The sequence below is a fragment of the Heterodontus francisci genome, chromosome 13 (assembly GCF_036365525.1).
Source record: "Heterodontus francisci isolate sHetFra1 chromosome 13, sHetFra1.hap1, whole genome shotgun sequence".
In the NCBI taxonomy this organism is placed as follows: domain Eukaryota; kingdom Metazoa; phylum Chordata; class Chondrichthyes; order Heterodontiformes; family Heterodontidae; genus Heterodontus; species Heterodontus francisci.
In genome coordinates, this window is record NC_090383.1 from 116,686,098 (window position 1) to 116,710,030 (window position 23,933).

At 43.2% G+C, this 23,933-nt stretch overlaps 1 protein-coding gene across 9 annotated transcripts in view; it reads left to right on the plus strand.

The window, feature by feature from the left end:
* The window catches only part of adgrg6 (adhesion G protein-coupled receptor G6), a 157,417-nt gene that overhangs the window by 14,413 nt on the left and 119,071 nt on the right, over positions 1–23,933 (plus strand). For all 9 annotated transcript variants that reach the window (XM_068045547.1, XM_068045545.1, XM_068045552.1 and 6 more), the window contains exons 4-6: positions 6,771–6,871; positions 16,086–16,430; positions 19,445–20,068. In XM_068045547.1, coding sequence (XP_067901648.1) covers positions 6,771–6,871; positions 16,086–16,430; positions 19,445–20,068 — 1,070 coding nt within the window. The remainder of the gene's footprint in view (positions 1–6,770; positions 6,872–16,085; positions 16,431–19,444; positions 20,069–23,933) is intronic.

Sequence of the window (23,933 nt, forward strand, 5' to 3'; positions counted from 1 at the left end):
TTTTCCCTACCACCTACCTATACTAGGGGCAATTTCTAATGGCCAATTTACTTATCAACCTGCAAGTCTTTGGCATGTGGGAGGAAACCGGAGCACCCGGAGAAAACCCACGCAGACACAGGGAGAACTTGCAAACTCCACACAGGCAGTACCCAGAATTGAACCCGGGTCGCTGGAGCTGTGAGGCTGCGGTGCTAACCACTGCGCCACTGTGCCGTTCCAAACACACTGCAGAAAATCAAGTGTAGTCACTGTTGTAATGTAGGAAACACGGCTGCCAATTTGCACTCAGCAATCTCCCAAAAACAGCAATGTGACAAGTGAACAAATAATCTATTTTTGTATTAATTTGAAGTATTAATGTTGGCAAGGACGTCAGGGAGGACTCCCTTGTTCTTCTTTGAAATAGTACTTCGGGATCATTTCCATCCACCTGAGAGGGCAGACAGGGCTTCGGCTTTACATCTCATCTGAAGGACAGCACCTTTGACAGTGACCCACTCCCTCAGTACTGCACCGGTGAGTCAGCTTGGATTATGTGTTCAGGTCTCAGGTGTGAGACTCTGAACCCACAGCCTTCTGACTCAGAAGCAACAGTACTGGCCACTTCAGAGGACACAGTTGATTTGAGAGATGGCAGGGAGGAGAATACCATTAGCCTGTGCTTGTCCAGTAAATGGCTAAATGAACTAGCCTTATCATTCCTTTTTTTAAATTCACAGCATTTATTGCCCTTGAGAAGGTGGTGGTGAGCCATCTTCTTGAATATAACTGAGTGGCTTGCTAGGCCATTTCAGAGGGAGTTAAACATAGAAACATAGAAAATAGGAGCAGGAGTAGGTCATTCGGCCCTTCGAGCCTGCTCCGCCATTCATTATGATCATGGCTGATCATCCAACTCAGTCACCTGTTCCTGCTTTCGCCCCATACCCTTTGATCCCATTAGACCCAAGAGCTATATCTATATCTAAGAGACAACCACATTGCTGTGGGTCTGGAGTCACATGTAGGCTAGACCAGGTAAGGATGGCAGATTTCCTTCCCTAAAGGGTATTAGTAAACCAGATGGATTTTTATGACAATCCAGTAGTTTCATGGTCACCATTACTGATACTAGCTTTTTATTCCAGATTCATTTAATTAACTGAATTTAAATTCCCCAGCTGTTTATTTTATTTATTCATTCTTGGGATGTGAGCATTGCTGGCAAGGCCAGCATTTATTGCCCATCACTAATTGCCCTTGAGAAGGAGGTGCTGAGCTGCCTTCTTGCACTGCTGCAGTCCATGTGGGGTAGGTACACCCAAAATGTTGTTAGGAAGGGAGTTTCAGGATTTTGACCCAGCGACAGTGAAGGAACGGTGATATAGTTCCAAGCCAGAACAGTGGGATTTAAACACGAGTCCACTTCATTAGTTCAGGCCTCTGGATTACTAGTTTAATAACATAACCGCTATGCTGCCATACCCCATATTCACTATGCTCCATATTCCAATTCCCTTATGCTTTAACATTGTTCAAAGCAAATCACAAACAATCCCTTTGTCACTATGTTACAGTGAATTATCACAGACACTGAAATTTTGATTATCGTCGAACTGGGATGCTGGGTTGATTTTTTTGTTTGACTTGCAAGCCAAAATGATCTTGATAAATGAACTAAAAGGAATTAACTTGCATCTTCATTACTGACAGGCAGAAGAATGAAGAAAGAAAGAACTTGCATTGGTTTTCCATCTCAACACTGCCTCAGAACCTTCAGAAAATGCTCCACATCCAATGATTTACTTCTTGAAGTGTAGTCATTGCCATTATGTAACCTCTTAAGAAAGTTTTAGATCCTAACATGGCTATTCCACTGTTGCTCGTGAGATAATGGCCAGATAATCTGTTTTTGTAATGTTTGCTGAGAGATAAATGTTAGTAATGACACAGGGAAAAATCATCTGCTCTTCTTGAAAATAAATACTGTGGGATCATTTACATCCACCTGAGAGAGCAGACAGGGGAGGCGGTGGTGTACTGGTATTGTTACTGGACTAGTAACCCAGAGACCCAGGTATTGCTCTGGGGACATGGGTTCAAATCCCACCGCAGAAGGTGGAATTTGAATTCAATTAATAAATCTGGAATTTAAAAGCTAGTCTAATGATGGCCATGAAACCATTGTCAATTGTTGTAAAAAAACCCATCTGGTTCACTAATGTCCTTTAGGGAAGGAAATCTGCTGTCCTTAGCAGGTCTGGCCTACATGTGACTCCAGACCCACAGCAATGTGGTTGACTCTTACATGCCCTCGAAATGGCCTAGCAAGCCACACAGTTCCAAGGGCAATTAGGGATGGACAATAAATGCTGGCCTGGCCTGCGACACCCACATCACATGAATGAATAAAAAAAAAGGATCTGAGTTTAATGCCTCATTTGAACAATATTCCTCAGTACTGCACTGGGAGCACCAGCCTAGATGTTTGTCTTATAGAGTGAGGTTTGACCCTGTGACTTTCTGATTCAGAAACAAGAGTGCTACCCATGGTTAACATCTGAAACAATGCCTGGTTTTACTTTGTGAGTTTAGTAGTGGCTGGTTTCTGTAGTATTTAGCACTTAATGGCTTGTAAATGAAACCGCACTTAGAATGCTGAGTGCAGGTTTAAACATTCTGTGTGGATGGCTTCCTCCTGCACAGTGTAAAAAGGAGCGTCATACTATCTGACGGCTGCACAGCTCAGAGAAGAACAAAGGTGTTTAGAACAGTTTGAAGCTGTACGATCTGAAGACACTCACAAACTGTGTTTGCTTTAATTGGGGGAAAGGAGTTTGTACTGGCTGAGGTTTTTTACACAGATCAGAGGCCTGAATAATGTGAAGGTAAGTAAGTAATTTAATGTAGACTGTGATTGGACAGGGCAACACAAAAATTGGGAGAATCCGCACCCCCGCCCACCCTCCTCTGTGTTAGGTGGAATAACCTCAAAAAATCCAGTTAGCGCCATATCGGAAAAATACTATGTTTGGTACATAATGGCATCAAAGGTCATATGAGAAGAACGAAAGGCATGTATGACGCTGCTCAATGCTAGCAGCATGGAAAACGTCGTCATCAGAATATAATATGCAAAGCAGAAGAATGCCAATTAAAACGTCAGTACTGAGCTTTGCAAAGGTTAGAGAGACAATTACCTCAAATATTTACCTGTGGTTAGATACTTTCCTCAGACAATGAAAGACTGCCCAAGGCTATGCAAGTTATAACTGCTCTGTGGAACCAAGAGATTTGAGATACACAGCCTCTCCTGGTTCCATACTTTCTCATATATTAGTTGGCTGGATATGCTAGCAGAATTTTCATGTGTCAAAGGCAGAATACTGCGACTTCTTTGCAATGTGAGTTGGTTTCCTGGTATATCTTGATGCATTCCTTGGTGCGTTTTGGTGGATTTGCTGGCACATGCTGGTAAAACTGATGGTGAATTTTCGTGGGTTTTCTGGCAAAATTGGTGGTGAATTTTCTGGTTGAGTTGGTGTATTTGCTGGTGTGTTTTGGTGAGTTCATTTTTACAAATTTGTAGAGCTGGTTGACTTGCTCCTTTACAATTCTAGGCTCTGATGAAAGGTCATCGACCTGAAACGTTAACTCTGTTTCTCTCTCCACAGATGCTGCCAGACCAGCTGAGTATTTCCAGCACTTTCTGTTTTTATTTGACAATTCTGGAATATGGTTGGTGGGTTCGAATGGTTGCTGATGTGTTTGGTGTGTTTATGCTTCTTGGTGGGTTATGGCATGCTTTGTATGTAACAGTGATTCTAGTTTGTTTTTGTGGGTTGTTTTTGAAATCTGTGTTATTTGTGTATGGATAGAGTAATTTATATATATATATATATATATATATATATATATATATATATATATGTTGGGGTTATTGGTATACTTTGTGGTTTGCTTGTGCTTTGGCAGATTATTGATGGTTTTGGAGCATAGTTGCTTTTTTTGATTTATTACGGACACATTTTGGTGGATTACAATATGTTCGTTGTGTGGCTTGATAGGATATTGTAATTTGGCAGCAATGCTGATGTCTTTTGTTGGATTTCTGTTGCACTTCAGTGAGTTTCCCATCTATTTGATGTTTTTGTTGACATGTCTGGATAGATTCATAGACATTTTTGTTGGGTTACTGGTGTGTTTTGGTGGGTTGCTGAAATTTCATCCGATTGCTATTTTGGGAGATTGCTGTGTGTGTTTTGGTCGATGGCTGGTATAATATGTGTTGGAGGATTGCTATATATACTGGTATGTGTTGATAATCTGCTGAAGTTGATGGTGAACATTAGTAGGTTTGCTGCCTTGTTTTGGTGGGTGTATTTTTCCTTGGACACCAGAGAGAACTCTGTATCACTTCTTCGAAATAGCACCATGGAATCTTTTATGTCCACCTGAGTGGTCAGACGGGATCTCAGATTAATGTCTTATCCAAAAGACAGTACTGCACTGGACTATCAACCTAGATCTTGTGCTCAAATCTCTGGAGTGGGACTTGAATCCACAACATTCTGGCTCAGGATGATTGAGACTAAGCCAAGAGATCATTCTGGTACTGATTAACGTTACAAGGTGATCTCCTCCTCAGCCAGAAACATATCTCATTTAAATGAATTTGTTGAATCAGCGTCCATCACTTGAATCAGTGGCCTGTTCCAGAGGTCTATTATTCTCTGGGAAAAGGTGACGTTCCTAACATTGAACTTAGTGCTGGTCTTACATAAAAAAGTCTAAGAGTGAACCCTATCCCTCCCTAACTTGTCCAGTTGAATCAACTGATCTATAAAAGCACTGTGTTGTCCCTACATCATCTTAAAAACCTTGATCAAACCACGCCACAGTCTGTGCTTCCCTAGATTTTAGAGAACTAGTTGTTGAGCCTGTTTGTGTAACTAAGATACTTTAAGCTGGAAACTTTTGAGGTTAGGATGAATCCCCTTTCTGTTCAACAATAACTGAAACAAGTCTCCATTTACTGTGGTCTCTCACCAGTTCATAATAGCAGGTTTTGCGCTATGAAATTTTATTTATTTATTTATTTTTATTTAGAGATACAGCACTGAAACAGGCCCTTCGACCCACCGAGTCTGTGCCGACCATCAACCACCCATTTATACTAATCCCATATTCCTACCACATCCCCATCTGTCCCTATATTTCCCTACCACCTACCTATACTAGGGGCAATTTATAATGGCCAATTTACCTATCAACCTGCAAGTCTTTGGCATGTGGGAGGAAACCGGAGCACCCGGAGGAAACCCACGCAGACACGGGGAGAACTTGCAAACTCCACACAGGCAGTACCCAGAATTGAACCTGGGTCGCTGGAGCTGTGAGGCTGCAGTGCTAACCACTGTGCCACAAATTACTAATGATGGAGAGAAGTGGAGCCAGAGAGCTTCCTATACCCAGTTAATTTTTATAATGGGGAATGCTTTCCGGAAGCCAGCATTCCTCACTTGTGCTGTCACTGGAGTGGAACCTAATGATGTCATGGCGGAGGATTCCAATTCTAAACCTACAAGGCAGCAGTTTCAAAGCAAAATGCACTGTTTAACATGAGTGGTGAAAAGACACTAATAACAGCCTAGTTAACCCCCTTTTAGGATTTGTGCCAATCCAGAGAATGAGTCAGGAATCCCAGTATACTGAACTTCCTCTTTGCACAAGACATATTTAAGCAAGATGATTAAGCTAATCTGAATTTGTTTTAATGGTATAATTACTGGAGAGGCAGTTACCCAGGTATCATATGATGCAAAGATAGCTGGACAGTTGCAGGAGTGCAGTCGGCAGCTCAGTGTAGAATTGAGATGTACAGATCAGAAAGGTGCCCAGTTTCCGTTCCTGGCACAGGGTGAGACAACTCATTTTGGAGGGGTTCAGTGGTAGAGGTGCAGATCAGCCATGATCAACAGAGCAGGCTCAAAGGGCTGAATTTTTTTTATTCATTCACAGGATGTGGGCATCACTGGCAAGGCCAGAATTTATTGCCCATCCCAATTGCCCTTGAGAAGATGGTAGTGAGCCATCTTCTTGAACCACTGCAGTGCTTGTGGTGAAGGTGCACAAACATTGATTTTTCCGTAGCAGTTTGGTACAACTCAGTGGTTTGCAAGACCATTTCACAGGGCAGTTAAGAGTCAACCACATTGCTATAGGTCTGGAGTCACATTTAAGCCAGACCAGTTAAGGACAGCAGATTTCCTTCTCTAAAGGGACATAAGTGAATGAGATGGGTTTTTACAACAATAGCTTCATGGCACCATTACTGAAACTAGCTTTTAATTGCAGATTTTTATTAATCAATTGAATTTATTAATTAATTGAATTTATATTCCACCAACTGCCATAGTGGGATTTGAACCCATGTTCCCAGGGCATTAGCCTGGGCTGTGGTATTACTAGTCCAGTAACATTACTACTTTGCCACTATCTCACCTACAAGCAAGGAGCTGCTCCCAATCCATCCCCAAAAGTGTCATGGCAAATCCTGTTTTCTGGCAAAGTTACAGAGGAAGTGCACAAGCAGCTCCAAGGATATTCCCAGCCCAAATGGCTTGTTAGACAAGCTGTATAATTATGTATAAAATGAGTAGTGGGGAATATTGTGCTCCATTAAGCTGAGAGTGAAAAAGCTATGTCCCCATTGGAATGTGAGCCAATCATTTCTCTGAAGACTTACCCTTGTTTCTCTGTGCCCTTGGGCCTATTTTTTGCTGCAGGATGTCCCACAAAGCCAGCGTGTTGTGCTTCTACCGCAGTTGGAGCTTCTGGAATTTTCTCTGCCGTTTGGCTGTTTTCACAATCTGTCTCGATCCCACAGGTAAGCTCGTCTCCTTCCCAGAACTGGAGGGAAAACATCATTTCAGTTTCGATTGTTTCATAGTTGGAATGACGTTTCTGGTTTATTTAGCGAATGACTTTTTTCTTTAGTTAAAACATTGTCTTTTTTATTTTGAACATTTAAAGCTAATAGTCCAAAAACTGCTGTTGTTGGCGATATTAGTAGGTGAATGCTTGAAGTATTTGGATGACATTCCACTGTCTATTGGTCCGTTAAGCTGCCTACTATAAGTGAACTGATCTCCTTTGGCATTGCTCACGGGGAGTCAAGACAAGTGGCATCTTCTGGCGAAGCAGGGTTAGAGGCCCAGGGATAATTGGATCAAGGGGCCAGCAGATGTAATTCAATCTCCACTTTAGAATCTTATTTTTTTATATCTCCGATATAGATTCCTGCATCCACATTTACAAGGATGATACCAGAAATAAGAGATTATAGACATAGAGATGTTCCCACTTGTGGGGTAGACCAAAACTGGGGTCTATTAATGGAAGATAGTCACCAAGAAATCAGATAGGGAATTCAAACTTCTTTACCCAGCGAGTGGTGAGAATGTGGAACTTGCTACCATAGGGAGTAGTTGAGGTGAATAGCAAAGATGCCTTTAAGGGGAAGCTAAATAAGCACATGAGCAGGAAAGGAAGAGAGGATTAAGGTGAGATGAAGAAGGGTGGGAGGAGTGTGGAGTATAAACACTGGCATGGACCAGTTGGGTGGAATGACCTGTTTTTGTAATAATGGATCTTGCCGATATTAACATTAGGCTGTAATTATACCCTCCTAGCACTGGTGGATCTGCAGCACCTTCACTGGCGAGAGGACCTAATTGCAGCTTGTCAATTTACATATTACAAATGTGGGCATAGGTACTTATAATGGAAAGGATTGACAGAAAGTGAGTGCAGACATTTACTCTTCAATATGTGAATAAACTTACAGTTAGCTAGCAAGTTGTACAGCAATTTGGGCAGGATAGGAGTAGAGCTGGTTGGAGCAAAGGAGTTTCCCAACTACACAGGCAGAGGATTTGGGTTATATAAAGCTGAAGACTGCTACAGTGCCACCACTGTTGGGAGAGCGAAATTACAGTATGACAAGTTTACATGGCCTGCTTCCATTAGAAATGTGGGCGTAGGCTTTTACAATGGAGAAAGTTGACATAAAAGTGTGAGACAAATGCAACCACAGGAAGACTGTGCAGATTTTTAATACATTATAGATAACTTAAGGGGTAAATTAAAATAGGGGAAAAAGGAATGTCAAAACACTGTTAATAACAGGCGCTGATATCGACAGCAGCAGGTTTTGAACTAAAGTGTTGATTGAAATGGTTGCTGTATTTTTTTATAGTTTACAATGTGCTAATATTTTGCATGATTTTCTGTTAATCTTATTTCTAGTTTGTTCCATTCCACTTGTTCTTTTTCTGTGCTACCAATTTATTCCATTCCCTTTCCCTTGGCAAGCTTGCTTTCATTAATAAGACTAAACCCAGCATAAGGAACTAACATATGTGCATAATTTAAACCACTCAGGCACTCTGAGAAGCAAATTTGGTTGTACTTCAAAGGGTTTTGTATATTCTGATTCACTTCCTGATTCTAATGAGAATGTCATGATGAGTGTCTGTTGGCCCTCTTCCTCTCATCTCACTTCTGATTGAAAGCTCCTGGGCAGTAGGTACTACCTTGTGTGGCATTGACTCATACAGAACAGGAAGGTCTCTTGGGCAGTCCCCATTCTGGGCTGGGTTGCTTGCTCTCAGATAAAGCCATGGATCGTAGTGCTAGAACTGGTCTTCCTGCTTCTGAATTTGAGAAATGTGCAGGCATGAAGTACTCGGCTCCCACCGAGAAATAGTCTGTCAGAAATTCCTGCCTTATTCTTGCACGTGAAAGAAAGCCGCATGGGTGGAGGGCTGTGGCTCACAAGGACCTAGCCCTCAGCATGTGTCCATGTCTTCAGACGAGGCGGTAGGAATTTGAGAAACACACTACTGGCTGACGGCAGCTACATTGTGAAAGGCATCACAAACAAAATATCATCAATAAACTAATAATTGGCATTGGTGGTGTACAGCAAGAACAACACTTTATATAGCAACTTTAATGACCTTTAAAAACCTTTTTACACAACGAGTGGTAGTGACCTGGAGCTCGCTGCCTACGTGGGTGGTGGAAGCGGAACTGATCAATGATTTCAGAAGAAAGTTAGATGGGCACTTGAAGGAAATAAATTTGCAGGGCTTCGTGGTTAAAGCAGGGGGAATGGGACTGATTGGTCCACAGGTCACTGAAAGTGGCAACGCAGGTGGATAAGGTAGTCAAGAAGGCATACGGCATGCTTGCTTCATCGGTCGGGGCATAAAGTATAAAAATTGGCAAGTCATGCTGCAGCTGTACAGAACCTTAGTTAGGCCACACTTAGAATATTGTGTGCAATTCTGGTCGCCACACTACCAGAAGGATGTGGAGGCTTTGGAGAGGGTACAGAAGAGGTATACCAGGATGTTGCCTGGTCTGGAGGGTATTAACTATGAGGAGAGGTTGGATAAACCTGGATTGTTTTCACTGGAACGACGGAGGTGAAGGGGCGACATGATAGAGGTTTACAAAGTTATGAGCGGCATGGACAGAGTGGATAGTCAGAAGCTTTTTCCCATGGTGGAAGAGTCAGTTACTAGGGGACATAGGCTTAAGGTGCGAGGGGCAAAGTTTAGAGGGAATGTGCGAGGCAAGTGTTTTACACAGAGGGTGGTGAGTGCCTGGAACTTGCTGCCGGGGGAGGTGGTGGAAGCACGATAACGACGTTTAAGAGGCATCTTGACAAATACATGAATAGGATGGGAATAGAGGGATATGGGCCCCGGAAGTGCAGAATGTGTTGGCTTAGGCAGGCATCAAGATCAGCGCAGGCTTGGAGGGTCGAATGGCCTGTTCCTGTGCTGTACTGTTCTTTGTTCTTTGTTTTGCAGAGACTGGCATGGACTAGATGGACTGAATGGCCTCCCTCTGTGCCGTTATGACTCTATATAGTAAAACATCCAAAGTGTTTGCCAGGAGCGTAATCAGACACAAAATTGACGCTGAACCAAAAGAGGAGATATTATGAGCAGTGACTAAAAGCTTGGTCTAAGAGGTAGACTTTAAGGAAGTTCTTGAACAATGAGAGAGATGTAGAGGGGCAGAGGGGTTTAGAGAGGGAATTCCAGAGCTTAGGGCCCAGGCATCTGAAGGCACTCTACCAACGGTGTAGCGTTTAAAATCGGCGATACGCAGAAGGCCAGAAATGGAGGAGTGCCGATATCTCGGAGGGTTGTAGGGCTGGAGAAGATTACAGAGATAGGGAAAGGCAAGACCATGGAGGGATTTGAAAACAAGGGTGGGAATTTCAAAATTGAGGTGTTGCCTAACCTAAGGGGTGATGGACAAATGAGATTTGGTGTGAGTTAGGACATGGCCAGCAGAGTTTTGGATGACCTCAAATTTACAGAGGGTAGAAGATGGGAGGCCGACCAGGAGTGCATTGGAATAGTTGCGCCTAGAGGTAACAAAGGCATGGTGACTGTGGATTTTAGTGTACAAAACTTAATTTGTTTGTGTCATTCCCTTTGTCTACCAATATAGTGACGACATTAACCCACTAACAGTGAATGGGTTAAAATTGTGAACAGAAGAGTGTCACATGAACCAGTGGCACAGTGGGGCGGCGCAGTGGTTAGCACCACAGCCTCATAGCTCCAGTGACCCTGGTTCAGTTCTGGGTACTGCCTGTGTGGAGTTTGCAAGTTCTCCCTGTGACCTTGTGGGTTTCCACCAGGTGCTCCAGTTTCCTTCCACAGCGAAAGACTTGCAGGTTGATCGGTAAATTGGCCATTGTAAATTGCCCCTAGTGTAAGTAGGTGGTTGGAGAATTGAGGGAAAGTGGGGATGTAGTAGGGAATATGGCATTAATGTACAATTAGTATAAATGGGCGGTTGATGGTCAGCACAGACTCAGTGGGCCGAAGGGCCTGTTTCAGTGCTGTATCTCTCTATGACTATGACATGCATGTATTAATGGGCAATATTGTAAGATATTATGGTGAGGCCTTGCACACAGGCAGCACATATCAAAAAATTGGACCCTCACAAAATTTTCCCTTAAGTGTTTGTTTTCTCACTGTGGCAGTCATCATCTTTAGGTTTCAGAGAAAGCCCTGGTTGCCCAGTGTCTCTTGGTGGAATAGACTTACTTATGTGGACTCTAGGGTTGATGTTCGGGTTCAGCTGTGATGGCACCTAGTCAAATAGCCTGTCAGAAGTCAGCATTTATGCTCATACACGAAGAATGACCCCATTGGTTGAGAATTTATTTACATCAACATGACCAGTTTTAAGGATGCAGTCTGACCATCAGAACCATTTTAAAGAGCTAAATTTGGGTGTCAAAAGGTTTTTTGTGAGGGGAATTGAATACAGAAAGTAGAGAGGTTATGCTTCAGCTATACAGGCATTGGAGAGACCACATCTGGAGTACTGTATACAGTATTGGTCTCCTTATTTAAGGAAGGATGTAAATGCATTGGAAGCAGTTCAGAGAAGGGCGGCACAGTGGCGCAGTGGTTAGCACCGCAGCCTCACAGGGACCCGGGTTCGATTCCGGGTACTGCCTGTGTGGAGTTTGCAAGTTCTCCCTGTGTCTGTGTGGGTTTTCTCCGGGTGCTCCGGTTTCCTCCCACAAGCCAAAAGACTTGCAGGTTGGTAGGTAAATTGGCCATTATAAATTGTCACTAGTATAGGTAGGTGGTAGGGAAATATAGGAACAGGTGGGGATGTTTGGTAGGAATATGGGATTAGTGTAGGATTAGTATAAATGGGTGGTTGATGTTCGGCACAGACTCGGAGGGCCGAAGGGCCTGTTTCAGTGCTGTATCTCTAATCTAATCTACACTAATACCTGGAATGGGCGGGTTGTCTTATGAGGGAAGGTTGGACAGGCTAGGCTTGTATTCACTGGAGTTTAGAAGAGTAAGAGGCAACTTGATTGAAACACTGAAGATTCTGAGGGTTCTTGATAGGGTGGATGTGGAAAGGATGTTTCCCCTTGTGGGAGAATCTAGAACTAGGGGTCACTGTTTAAAAAATAATGGGTGTCCATTTAAGACAGAGATTAGGAGAATTTTTTTTTCTGAGGGCCGGGAGTCTTTGGAATTCTCTTCCTCAAAAGGCAGTGGAAGCAGAGTCTTTGAATATTTTTAAGGCAGAGGTAGATAGATTCTTGATCAGCAAGGGCGTTAAAGGTTATTGGGGGTACGCGAGAATGTGGAGTTGAGGTTGCAATCAGATCAGCCATGATCTTATTAAATGGCAGAGCAGGCTTGAGGGGTCGAGTGGCCTTCTTCTGCTCCTAATTCATATGCTCGCATGGATAAATATGGGTTAGGAATGGGACTGAGGGTTATAGGGATAGATGCAGAGCTGAAATAATCAAAAGCTTCACGGGACTTAATGCCCAGAAGTAAAGATGATGTCTGTGAAGGGGAGTAAGGCAGGGTTGAATAATGATGGTGGAGGAAAGCATTAGGAAGTTTTGCTTGATTAGCTTTAATGAATAGTTAAACAGAATTTACAGCCATGAGATTAAATAGGTTGGATACAATCCATGACATGGTGCTATATTGTCTACAAAAGGAGGAAGATTTAAAGGCCAGGTGCCCTTTGTCGGTTCCGCATTATTTTAATGTTTTTAGGAATTGTTGAATGTTGCTGATATAGCGTGGAGGTTGTGGAACTAGGGAATATCGGTGATAGTTTTAGTGTTAATATTTCTCATTGTCCGAATACAGAGGGAACCTTGCGCACAGCTCTGATAGCATAAGTAGATGATACTTTTGATAGAATATACTATTGGGGCTGAAGATATAAAGAATGCCTGAAATACTGATATTGTTATGATTCCGATTGGACAGTTGAAAGTATGGATTGTCAAGCCTCTCCTCTTGTGTTAGAAATGAGGATAATGCTAATCGTGTCAATTCCATTGATATTATTAACATTACTCATAATGTTGGGCAGTAGCAACACTGTAGAAATTCTGATGATGTTCGGTAGAAATAATAATGTGTTATTGAGAGTGTTGTGTATTCATTATCATGCTGTATACTATCGGTGATGTGTATTGTTGGATATTAATGATAGTTTGATAGTGTTGAATATTGCTGATCATTTTGACTTGTTTGCAGTGTTATGCGTTGGAAATAGTGTTTTATATATATATATGTATTTGACAATGTTATGTACTGTTGATAATGGTGGCAGTTTTCCATATTGTTGACAATGGTGACTATTGTTAATTGTGTTATTGTGAATTGTGTCTTGTACTGTGCATTGTTCACTGTGTTATGTATAATTAATAGTGTTACAGATTGCTGATAGTTGATAGTGTTATATATAATTGGCAGCATTGCCTATCATTGATAGTACTAAGTATATTTTACTGTGTTATGTATTGAGGACACTGCAATTTATTAGCTATTGCTAATAGTGTTAGGTATTGTCAGTAGTATTGAGTATAATTCATAGTGTTATACTTAATACATTCTTGGGATGTGGGCATTGCTGGCAAGGCCCATGCTTAGTTGCTCTGAGAAGATGGTAGTGTGCTTTCCTTTTGACCCATTGAGGTCTTAGTGCTTCCATGAAGGTACTCGGCAGTGAATTCCCGGATCCAGCGATGATGTACATATGTCCAGGATGAGGTGTAACTTGAAGTTGATGGTGTTCCCATGGCATTGCGGCTCTTGTTCTACTTAGTGGTAGAGGTCGAGGGGCTGGGTGATGTGGTTGAACAGTAGCACCCCTGCAGTGTTATGTGTTATTGGTCGTGTTTGGCACAGTTGATGGTGTTATGTATTGGTGTTTTTCAGTACAGTTCATAGCCGTTTGTACTGTTGATAGTGCTCAGTGTATTATACAGTCTTACTCATTGCTGATCATGACCAAAATATTAGATTGTTGTTGATTGTGTTTGTCTATTCTTGAATGTCTAAACAACTTACATTTATATAGTGCCTTTAATGTAGTAAAAATATCCTGAGGTGCTTCATGGGAGTGCCATCAGACAAAAGTTGACACTAAGCCAAAGAAAGAGATATTGGGACAGATGGTCAAAAGCTTGGTCAAAGAGGTAGGTTTTAAGGACAGCGGGAGAGAAGGGCCCAAGTGGAGTAAAGAGAAGAATAAAGAGGAGTAGAAGTGATGGGCTCAAGTCCAGAAGAAGACATGTAAATTATGTAAATAAAAAGAAATATTACCCATAACCAACTGGCACTGACATGCTTGGTGTATTGCTATGCTTTGATAACCATTGACTGTTGCAAGCTTGTAAAAATAGTTAACAGACACCCACAAAAAAATTCTATATGCCGGTGCATCGTCAGAACGATGTGTGCAGCCCTGACTGTCTCTGCATTCTTCCTTCTTTTGCCTTGCTGATGCTAAAACTGCAACCCCTTCTCATCTCAATGTCTTCACAGCATTGGGGCATGGTTTCTGCTACAGTACTGGACCCAAGATTCTTATTCAGAAAATACACTTGTAGCCAGCTCTTAGATAGTTTAAACCCCAATAATCAATAGAACTGGGCTGAGTGGTACTTGAAGCAACAGAGCAGGAAGGTGCTGGATTCAGTTGGTGGATTAGGCTAAGCAATGGACAGGTTCAAACAGGGCTTCCAGTCTTGTCTACAAGCCAGTGACACTTGCTGGAAGGAGCTGCACAAAGGATGTTGAATGAGGTCTGCCCCACCATAAAACAGCTTCACCTAGGGGCAGCTTAATGCAAGGGGCCTAGTGGGCCCCTGTCGAGAGGCTCCAGCCCAATATGGAACCCCCCCTTGCCCCATGTCAGGGAGTTCTTGCAAACAAGCTCCCCGCCGCCCCCAGTAAAAACTGCCTTCAGACAGCAAACCCTTTGGATTCAAGTATTCCAACATTTAAACATACTGTCAGAGGGGCGAAGGAGCGAAGAAAATCGGGGATGCACACAAGAGGCCAGAATTGGAGGGCCGCAGAGATCTTGGAGAGTTGTAGGGCTAGAGATGATTACAGAGATAGGAAGGGGTGAGGGGTTTGAAAACAAGGATGAGAATTTTAAAATTGAGGCATTTCCAGACCAGGAGCCAATGTGGATCAGCGAACTCAGGAGCGATTGATGAAAGCACATGCATAATCTGAGAAAAATCTGAGAAAATAAGGAGTCAGGTGAGGGGGGAAACTCCCTCTGTGCAATTCACATAATATAATCATACTATAATTTGTAAAGGATGGGTTAACACTCTTGTTAAACTCGCACACAGAAGGAATTTCCCTCCCTTGTAAGGACAAGATAGGGCTCAGTTATGATAAGAGTTGATGAGGTGGATAGAGAGAAACAATTTCCTCTGCCGAGGGTGGGGGGGAGGGCATGGGTGGTGGAGCTGGAGTCCAGAATAAGGGGACATAACCTTAAAATTAGACCTGGGCTATTCAGGGGTTATGTCAGGAAAAACTTCTTCACACAAAGTGTGGTGGAAATCTGGAACCGTCGCTCCCCAAAAAAACTGTTACGATTGGATGTCAATTGAAAATTCACAACTGTGATTTATAGATTTTTGTTGGGCAAGGGTATTATGGGTTGTCAAACCAAGGTGGGTACATAGAGTTAAGATACAGATTGACCATTATCTAATTGAATGGCAGAACAGGCTCGAGGGGCCGAATGGCCTCTTCCTGTTCCTTTGTCCCTATGGTACTGTCAGTGGTAAATGGCCTGCTACCAATCACTGTCCAGTCTAGCGTGTGAAGATTAGCCACTTGGTTCGGGTAGCGGATGACTGCTGAAATCAGAGGCAAATAGCCCAGCATCAGTCAACACTTTCAAGAAGGGAACTGTGAAAACTTTGGGGGTTGGGGTGTCTGAGGTGAAAGCTTGTAGTGAGCCCAGAGGGTCCAGACTGTAGTTGGTGACATTCCAATGCTGTGCTATTGTGAATCGATATCAAATTTCCATCTGCCAAATGACTGACTCTACACCTGGAACTAATTCTTGGCAACTTCCCTATCCTGATCTTGCTGGGACTCTGTCCAATGCGTGTCGATGCGAGTTTTCTGAGGTCAAGTTGACAAGTATAATTGTATTGTTCCATTTTCTTTTTTTTTCCTGTTGGGAATCAGCAGTGTTGGGCTGCTCAGAATGCAGAGAAACTCTAACCAGTCCCTCTGGACAGTTCACATCCCCTTGCTTCCCCAACGAATATGTTTCTAATTTAAATTGTCACTGGACCATCCGAGCCCCTCCTGGATTTATCATACAGTTGACCTTTCATGAGTTCGAGTTAGAGGAAGCCCAAGGATGTCCGTACGATGTTGTGTCAATAAGCACTGGGGCCGAGCACATAAAATTTTGCGGTGTCACAGCTAAGGGCCACACGTTGAACTCTACAGGAAGTGAAATGATTGTCACATTCAAGACTGACTTTAGCATCCAAAAGAGGGGCTTCAGTGCCACCTACACACAAGGTATGTGATAAAGCAATTGGCATGTTTATAAGGGTATGGCTTTCAGAAATGTTTCTACTATGGCTAATGCTGTACTTTAAAGAAAGAAAGAAAGACTTTTATTTATATAGCACCTTTCACAATCTTGGGATGTTGCATATGCTTGACAGACAGTGTTGTAATGCAGCAGCCAATTTGCACACAGCAAGTTCTCCCAAACAGCAATGTGAGAATGACAGATAATCTGTTTTAGTACATTCTGTAACTCCCAATCTCAGGTATCCATTATTCTATATATAAACCATCTGAACCCCTCGATTAGATTCCAACTCAATGCCAGTTATCCATTAATCTAAATATTGAGGCAGAATCACTTTTACATGATTTCTTAATCAAGCATTTATTTAAATGGTTTGTATCTTGATGCCAGCTATGTTATTTGAAAAGCATTCCACACGCGGGTGTGTGATTTGCAACAAACTCAAATAAAACAGGCAAATTCTCCCTTTTGACATACTAGCCATAGTGCAGAGAAGTGGATGGACCGGTGTAGCAGCTAAACTTGAGCAATATTGAACTGAGAACAGACTGTGTAAGAATATTCATATGTATGTGCATGCCCTTACTAATATGGTTACAACTTAGGATATATGGTTAACTGCTTCGAGCAAAATACTGACACATAGAATTTGAAATGGACTGAGCAAGTTTTCATTCAGTCTCATTGCACATTATTTCAGTGGATTAGGGGTGTGGTAGTGTAGCAGTCATATTATTGGACTAGTAACTCAGAGTCCTGGTCTCATAATCCACAGAATCCGACCAAGGAAGTTTGAGAATTTTAATTCACTTTAAAAGAAAATCAGTAAAAGTGGCCATAAAGATGTTGGATTGTCGTAAAAACCCAGTTGGTTCAGTTATGTCCTTTTCGGAAGGAAACTTGCTGCCGTTATCTCGAACTAGGGGACATAGTTACAAAGTAAGGGGTCACACATTTAAAACTGAGATGCGAAGGAATTTGTTCTCTCAGAGGGTGGTGAGTCTCTGGAATTCTCTACCTCAGAGAGTTGTGGAGGCTAGGTCACTAAATGTATTTAAGGAGGAGGTAGATAGATTTTTGAAATCTCGGGGGGTTGAGGGGTATGCGGAGCAGGCCCGAAAGGGGAGTTGAGGCCTGGGACAGATCAGCCATGATCTTATTGAATAGCGAGGCAGGCTTGAGGGGCTGAATGGCCTACTCCTGTGCCTATTTCTTATGTTCTTATGTTACCCACTCTGGGCCGATATGTGACACCAGTGTCACACCAGCATGGTTAACTCTTGTGGCCGAGTAAGCCGCTCAGTTCCATCAAACTGCTGCGCTGGCATCCGTTCAAGAAGAAGGTGCGCCACCACCTACTCAGGGCAATGAGAGATGGGCACTAAATGTTGACCTTGTCAGCGATGCCCGAATTCCCAAAATGAATTTAAAAATACTTAGTCTCATGGAATACAATTCCAATGAATTGCACCACTTCCCCTTCAGATTCAATTCCAAATCCAAGCCAGACATGGAACTGGTAAAATATTAGTGCAAAAATAAGATTTCCTCACAGATACAGATTTGTGATGCATTGCCAAGTTTCCACTGGAGACGGCCATATGCTTGAAAAGTCCAATGTTTAGTAAAAATATACTCTGCTTTGGTTCACTGCTTCATGTTGTTTTTGTTCAGTGAATTGATGTGTTGGATTTGTGGTACAAAGATTAACGTAACAGCACAATAGATTACCTGTAATGTGTACACTGTAATTGGGCACACGCTGGTCACTTTGATGTTTGACTCCCTTAGTTAGCCTTTTCCTAGCTCCCTCTTGGGATGTATGCAACACTGGGGTATCTGTTGATCTTGTTGCCCTGAGATGATGCTGTATCTTCTGCTTGATGCCATCTAGGATAAAGAAGTCTGCTTGATTGGCAACCCACCCACCACCTTAAACATCCACTCCTTCCCCCACTAGCGCACCGTGTTTGCTGTATGTACTATCCACAAGATGCACTGCAGCAATTTGTCAAGGATCCTTCGACAGCACCTTCCAAACTCATGACCTCCACCACCAGCAGGTGCATGGATTGTCACTGTATCAAACACACTTGGGCAAAGCATTTTCATCATCATAAGAAGCACAATTTTAATTCATTCTCAGGATGTGGGAATTTCTGGCATTTATTGCCCATCCTTTGTTGCCCTGAGAAGGTGGTAACTTCCCAGGCCATTTCAGAGGGCAGTTAAGAATCAATCTCACTGGCAGGGGGACAGGAGTCACATATAGACCAGGACACAGGTTTCCTTCCGCAAAGGACATTAGTGAATCTGTTGGGTTTTTGGAACAATCCAATAATTTCACGCTCACTTTTGCTGATACCCGTTCTTTTATTCCTAGATTTGTGTTTCAATTGAATCCAAATTTTCAAAGTGCAGTGGTGGGATTTGAACTCACGTTTGCTGGATTGTGACTCCAGTTTTCTGGGTTACTTGTTCAAAAGCGTAACCAATACACTACCACACTTGTATAGTATTATGGTTATGCTGAAATCACTCCTGTTGCCTGTAGTTTTCCCACTCACTAGCTGGGCTTACAAAACAGCCCAGAGCCACCTGTTGCTGTGGATACTCTGTTACCTGGTGGAACAGCTGACAAGGATGTCCATAATTGGGCGTGGTCATCTGTCAGCACATTTGAAGGTGCATTCAGTCAATAGGAATATTGCGTTATTGAATCAAATTATGGGGAAAATATTTTGCAGGGCTATGGGGAAAGAGCAGGGGGCTTGGGACTAACTGGATAGCTCTTTCAAAGAGTCAGCATGGGCACTGTGGGCCGAATGGTCTCCTGTGCTGTATGATTCAATGGTTGAGCTCAATGAATACGTCGCACTGTTCAGTGATAGCATAGGCTCCTTTCCTCACCCTTTGTCTTCACACATCCTCTTTCTATACCGCTGTAACTGAACTCTACTCATTTTTGTCCCTCTCTTTTTGGGTTAATGTTAAGTGGCAGTCTCGCTGCGGAATCAGAAGGTGGTGTTGACGAAGACTTCTCAAAGCCAGGCCATCTCAGTCTCCCCTTCGGTTGCCATCCCAGAGCTGCGGCAGTTCACAGTGTGCATGGAGGTCAGGTCATCCACCGTGGCGAAGAGGTGGACCCTCTTCTCCTACTTGGACAGCAGTGACATGACGCTGATCAACTTCAGGAAAGATAGAGACAAAATCCGTCTGGCAGTTTCCGATGTGGTGTGTGACGTGGGCAAAATCTGGGAGGAAAATTTCTCCGACGAGATGGTCACGGACGCTTGGCGTCAGTTGTGCCTCTCCTGGGATGGCACTTCTGGTGATGTCATTACCCAGACTCAAGACAAACACGAGCTCAACCCCTGCACGGCGTCCAGAAACAAGGTCATTGCAAACAGGGGCACACTCACACTGGCACCTGAAATGATTCCAGCCAGCAGCACCTACACCGGCGAGCTCTATAACTTCCGCCTCTGGAACTTCAGCATGTCTGGCCAGACGCTGTTGGACTTAACCTGTGATGAAATAGGCAACATCGTTGACTGGGAGAATTCATTCTGGGATGTCCCTGCCGATGTGCTGGAACCTGACAGTGACTTGAGCTGTGGTGAGTGTGCTGCTAATTGTTTGATGGGTTTGGTTTCTCGAGTACTTTTTGTGTTTATTTTTCTGTGCAATGATATGCATACATTGATGGCTCTTTCCCCACTCAATCCTTTGACTGCCACTTATCTCGTGTTTGTTAATTTCCCCTCTGTGAACAGCAGCACACCTATCTGCATGAACCTCAACTATGATATCCGTGGCAAAGAATACGGATGACAAATATACACACTGTCACGTATATACACTCGCACACAGACTCTCACCCACACTCTCACAGACTCACACACATACACTCGCATACAGACTCTCTCTCAGACACACACACACACACACACACACTCTCACGCTCACACACATACATACTCTCACACACACTCTCACACGCTCACACACATACACTCGTATACAGATTCTCTCTCACACACACACACAGACACACACACACACACACACACACACACACACATATACATACTCTCACACACACTCGCAGATAGAAGCAACATCAGGGCTAGGGATTACGGGATGGGTAACCACTTAATAGCTTTGCTTTTCTGGTTTGTGATCTTGTTGGAGCCTCTCAATTTGATTCCAGTCTGGAACTCACTCCTGGGTATCCATTATTCTATATATAAACCATCTCATCCACCAGACACATACAAGCACACTGCACTTACAACATTTGACAATTCAAATAACTCATATACTCATAACTCACATACCGTAGATTGACCCTTGCTCACTGAAATATTGTTTGAGTTCTCTGATTCTGGTGTTCTAGACAAGGTAAAGCTGCTTGTCAGAGTCAACAATATAAGAATATAAGAACATAAGAACTAGGAGCAGGAGTAGGCAATTCAGCCCCTCGAGCCTGCTCCGCCATTCAATACGATCATGGCTGATCTCATCTCGGCCTCAAACCCACTTTCCTCCCCGTTCTCCATAACCCTTCAACCCATTACTAATTAAAAATCTGTCCATCTCCTCCTTAAATTTACTCAATGCCACCGCACTCTAGCTAGGTCCTTTAGAATCCTAAAAGCAGCAATCATCTCACCTCTCAACCTTCTCTTTTCATTTTGAAATTGAGCAATTCTGGACCAACTACAGCTGTATACTCTCACCTGCCTGCAACTTGACTCCATTTCCTAGGTATACCTAGGTACGTGTACCTGATGGAGTGACAGGCATGGCACCCTTCGCATCGGGCCAGTCACACTTGAGGGGATGACAGGGGTCGTGTAAAACAGAATGAATAATGCAAAATATCCCCAAGTATCATTGGATAATCTCCAATGCCCACAGCAAGATACATTTCAGTTAAAAACTAGCTAAATAAAAGAGGTGACTTAATAGGACTACTATTGAGGTGCCTATGGTATGAAGAGAATGTGCTGTTTTGGGCTGTCCAAAGCGAAGTTATTCAGCAAGTGACTCAGCCCACTTACAGCTCCAGCTTTATTACTCACAGCATTAGTCACTTCATTATCTCAAATCTTCTTGGAAAATATTATATCCACTTTATTCCATTTTGTTGCCATCCTGGGAAGGAGTTTCACTGCTCAATCCACATAGTAACACAGTAAATGTTCCAGGACACTTACTCTGCTCCAATTAAAATGTGTTCCTGAAGACTTGTTCTGCTCACTCTTTGTTGTCTCTCTGTAACTGTGTCCTAAAATATCTACTTATTTGGTATTCCCAGTGATATTATAAAGGAATTTCTTTTCACCGTGCGTAAGCTTTCATTCGAAGTACCAGTCAGAGCTTATCTTTAGGAATGTTTACACAATGTCACAAAGCACATTATTCCCCTCTCACGCTTACATTGCTCTTCAACCCGAAGGAACAGGATGATCCTGAGCCTCAGAGTGCGGAGTCAAAACTCCTTCCTTTTTTGGCAGATGGGAGTTATACCTAACAAGATGGGTAAATCTTCCATAATAAAAACAAGAAATGCTGGAATCACTCAGCAGGTCTGGCAGCATCTGTGGAAAGAGAAGCAGAGTTAACGTTTCGGGTCAGTGACCCTTCTTCGGAACTGACAAATATTAGAAAAGTCACAGATTATAAGCAAGTGAGGTGGGGGTGGGGCAAGAGATAACAAAGGAGAAGGTGTAAATTGGACCAGGCCACATAGCTGACCAAAAGGTCACGGAGCAAAGGCAAACAATATGTTAATGGTGTGTTGAAAGACAAAGCATTAGTACAGATTAGGTGTAAATACACTGAAAATTGAACAGCAGCAAGTGCAAACCTGAAAAAAAACAGTGGGTAAGCAAACTGAACAAACTAAGATGAAATGAAATAAATGCAAAAAAAAATTGTAAAAAAGAATGTAAAAACAAGGAAGAAAAAATAACTAAAAATGAAAGTAAAATGGGGGGCTGTCATGCTCTGAAATTATTGAACTCAATGTTCAGTCCAGCAAGCTGTAGTGTGCCTAATCGGTAGATGAGATGCTGTTCCTCGAGCTTGCGTTGATGTTCACTGGAACACTGCAGCAATCCCAGGACAGAGATGTGGGCATGAGAGCAGGGGGGAGTGTTGAAATGGCAAGCAACCGGAAGCTCAGGGTCCTGCTTGCGGACTGAGCGGAGATGTTCCGCAAAGCGGTCACCCAGTCTGCGCTTGGTCTCCCCAATGTAGGGGAGACCACACTGTGAGCAGCGAATACAGTATACTACATTGAAAGAAGTACAAGTAAATCGCTGCTTCACCTGAAAGGAGTGTTTGGGGCCTGGGATAGTGAGGAGAGAGGAGGTAAATGGGCAGGTATTACACCTCCTGCGATTGCAGGGGAAGGTGCCCTGGGATGGGGACGAGGTGGTGGGGGTAATGGAGGAGTGGACCAGGGTGTCGCGGAGGGAACGATCCCTTCGGAATGCTGACAGGGGAAGGGAGGGGAAGATGCGACTGGTAGTGGCATTGCGCTGGAGGTGGCGAAAATGGCGGAGGATGATCCTTTGGATATGGAGGCTGGTGGGATGAAAAGTGAGGACAAGGGGAACCCTGTCACGGTTCTGGGAGGGAGGGGAAGGGGTGAGGGTAGAGGTGTGGGGAATGGGTCGGACACGGTTGAGGGCCCTGTCAACCACAGTGGGGGGAAATCCTCGGTTGAGGAAAAAGGAGGTCATATCAGAAGCACCGTCATGGAAGGTAGCATCATCAGAGCAGAATCTCCTGCCAATTTGCCCCATATTCCTGTCACTCAATCCATCTCACCATCCAGAAATGGAAATTCCACTTCTTCAAGGTGTTTCTGACTGAGGATCACAAAAGCTTCTTCACCTGTTAAATGTATGTGAGTATTAAAGGCTGCTGTTTGATGTGTGTCCTACGATCTCAAATATTTAGGCACCTTTGCATAGTTGCCCCATCAGCAGAATCAGACACAGCATGTGTTTGATCCAGATTAAAGCTCCCTCTTGTTAGGACCAACCAGTTCACCTCAACACCATATTTCTCAAAGAAAGATTTACATTTATATAGCGCCTTTCACATGATCAGCGCTTTACAGCCAATTAAATACTTTTCAAGTGTGATCACGGTTGTAATGTAAGAAATGCAGCAGCCAGTTTGTGCACAGAAAGCTCCCACAAACAGCATCATGATAATGAGGGATAATATCTTAATTGTTTAATTTTAGTTTTTTACACTTAGTGATGGAGACTTATAATTTAGTGATGTTGATTGAGGGATAAATATTGGCCAGGACACTGTGGATAGCTCCCCTGCCCTTCTTCAGAATAGTGCCATGGAATCTTTTACCTCCATCTGAGAGGGCAGACAGGCCAGAGTTTAACATCTCATTTGAAAGACGGCACCTCCAACAGTGCGGCACTCCCTTAGTACTGCACTGGAGT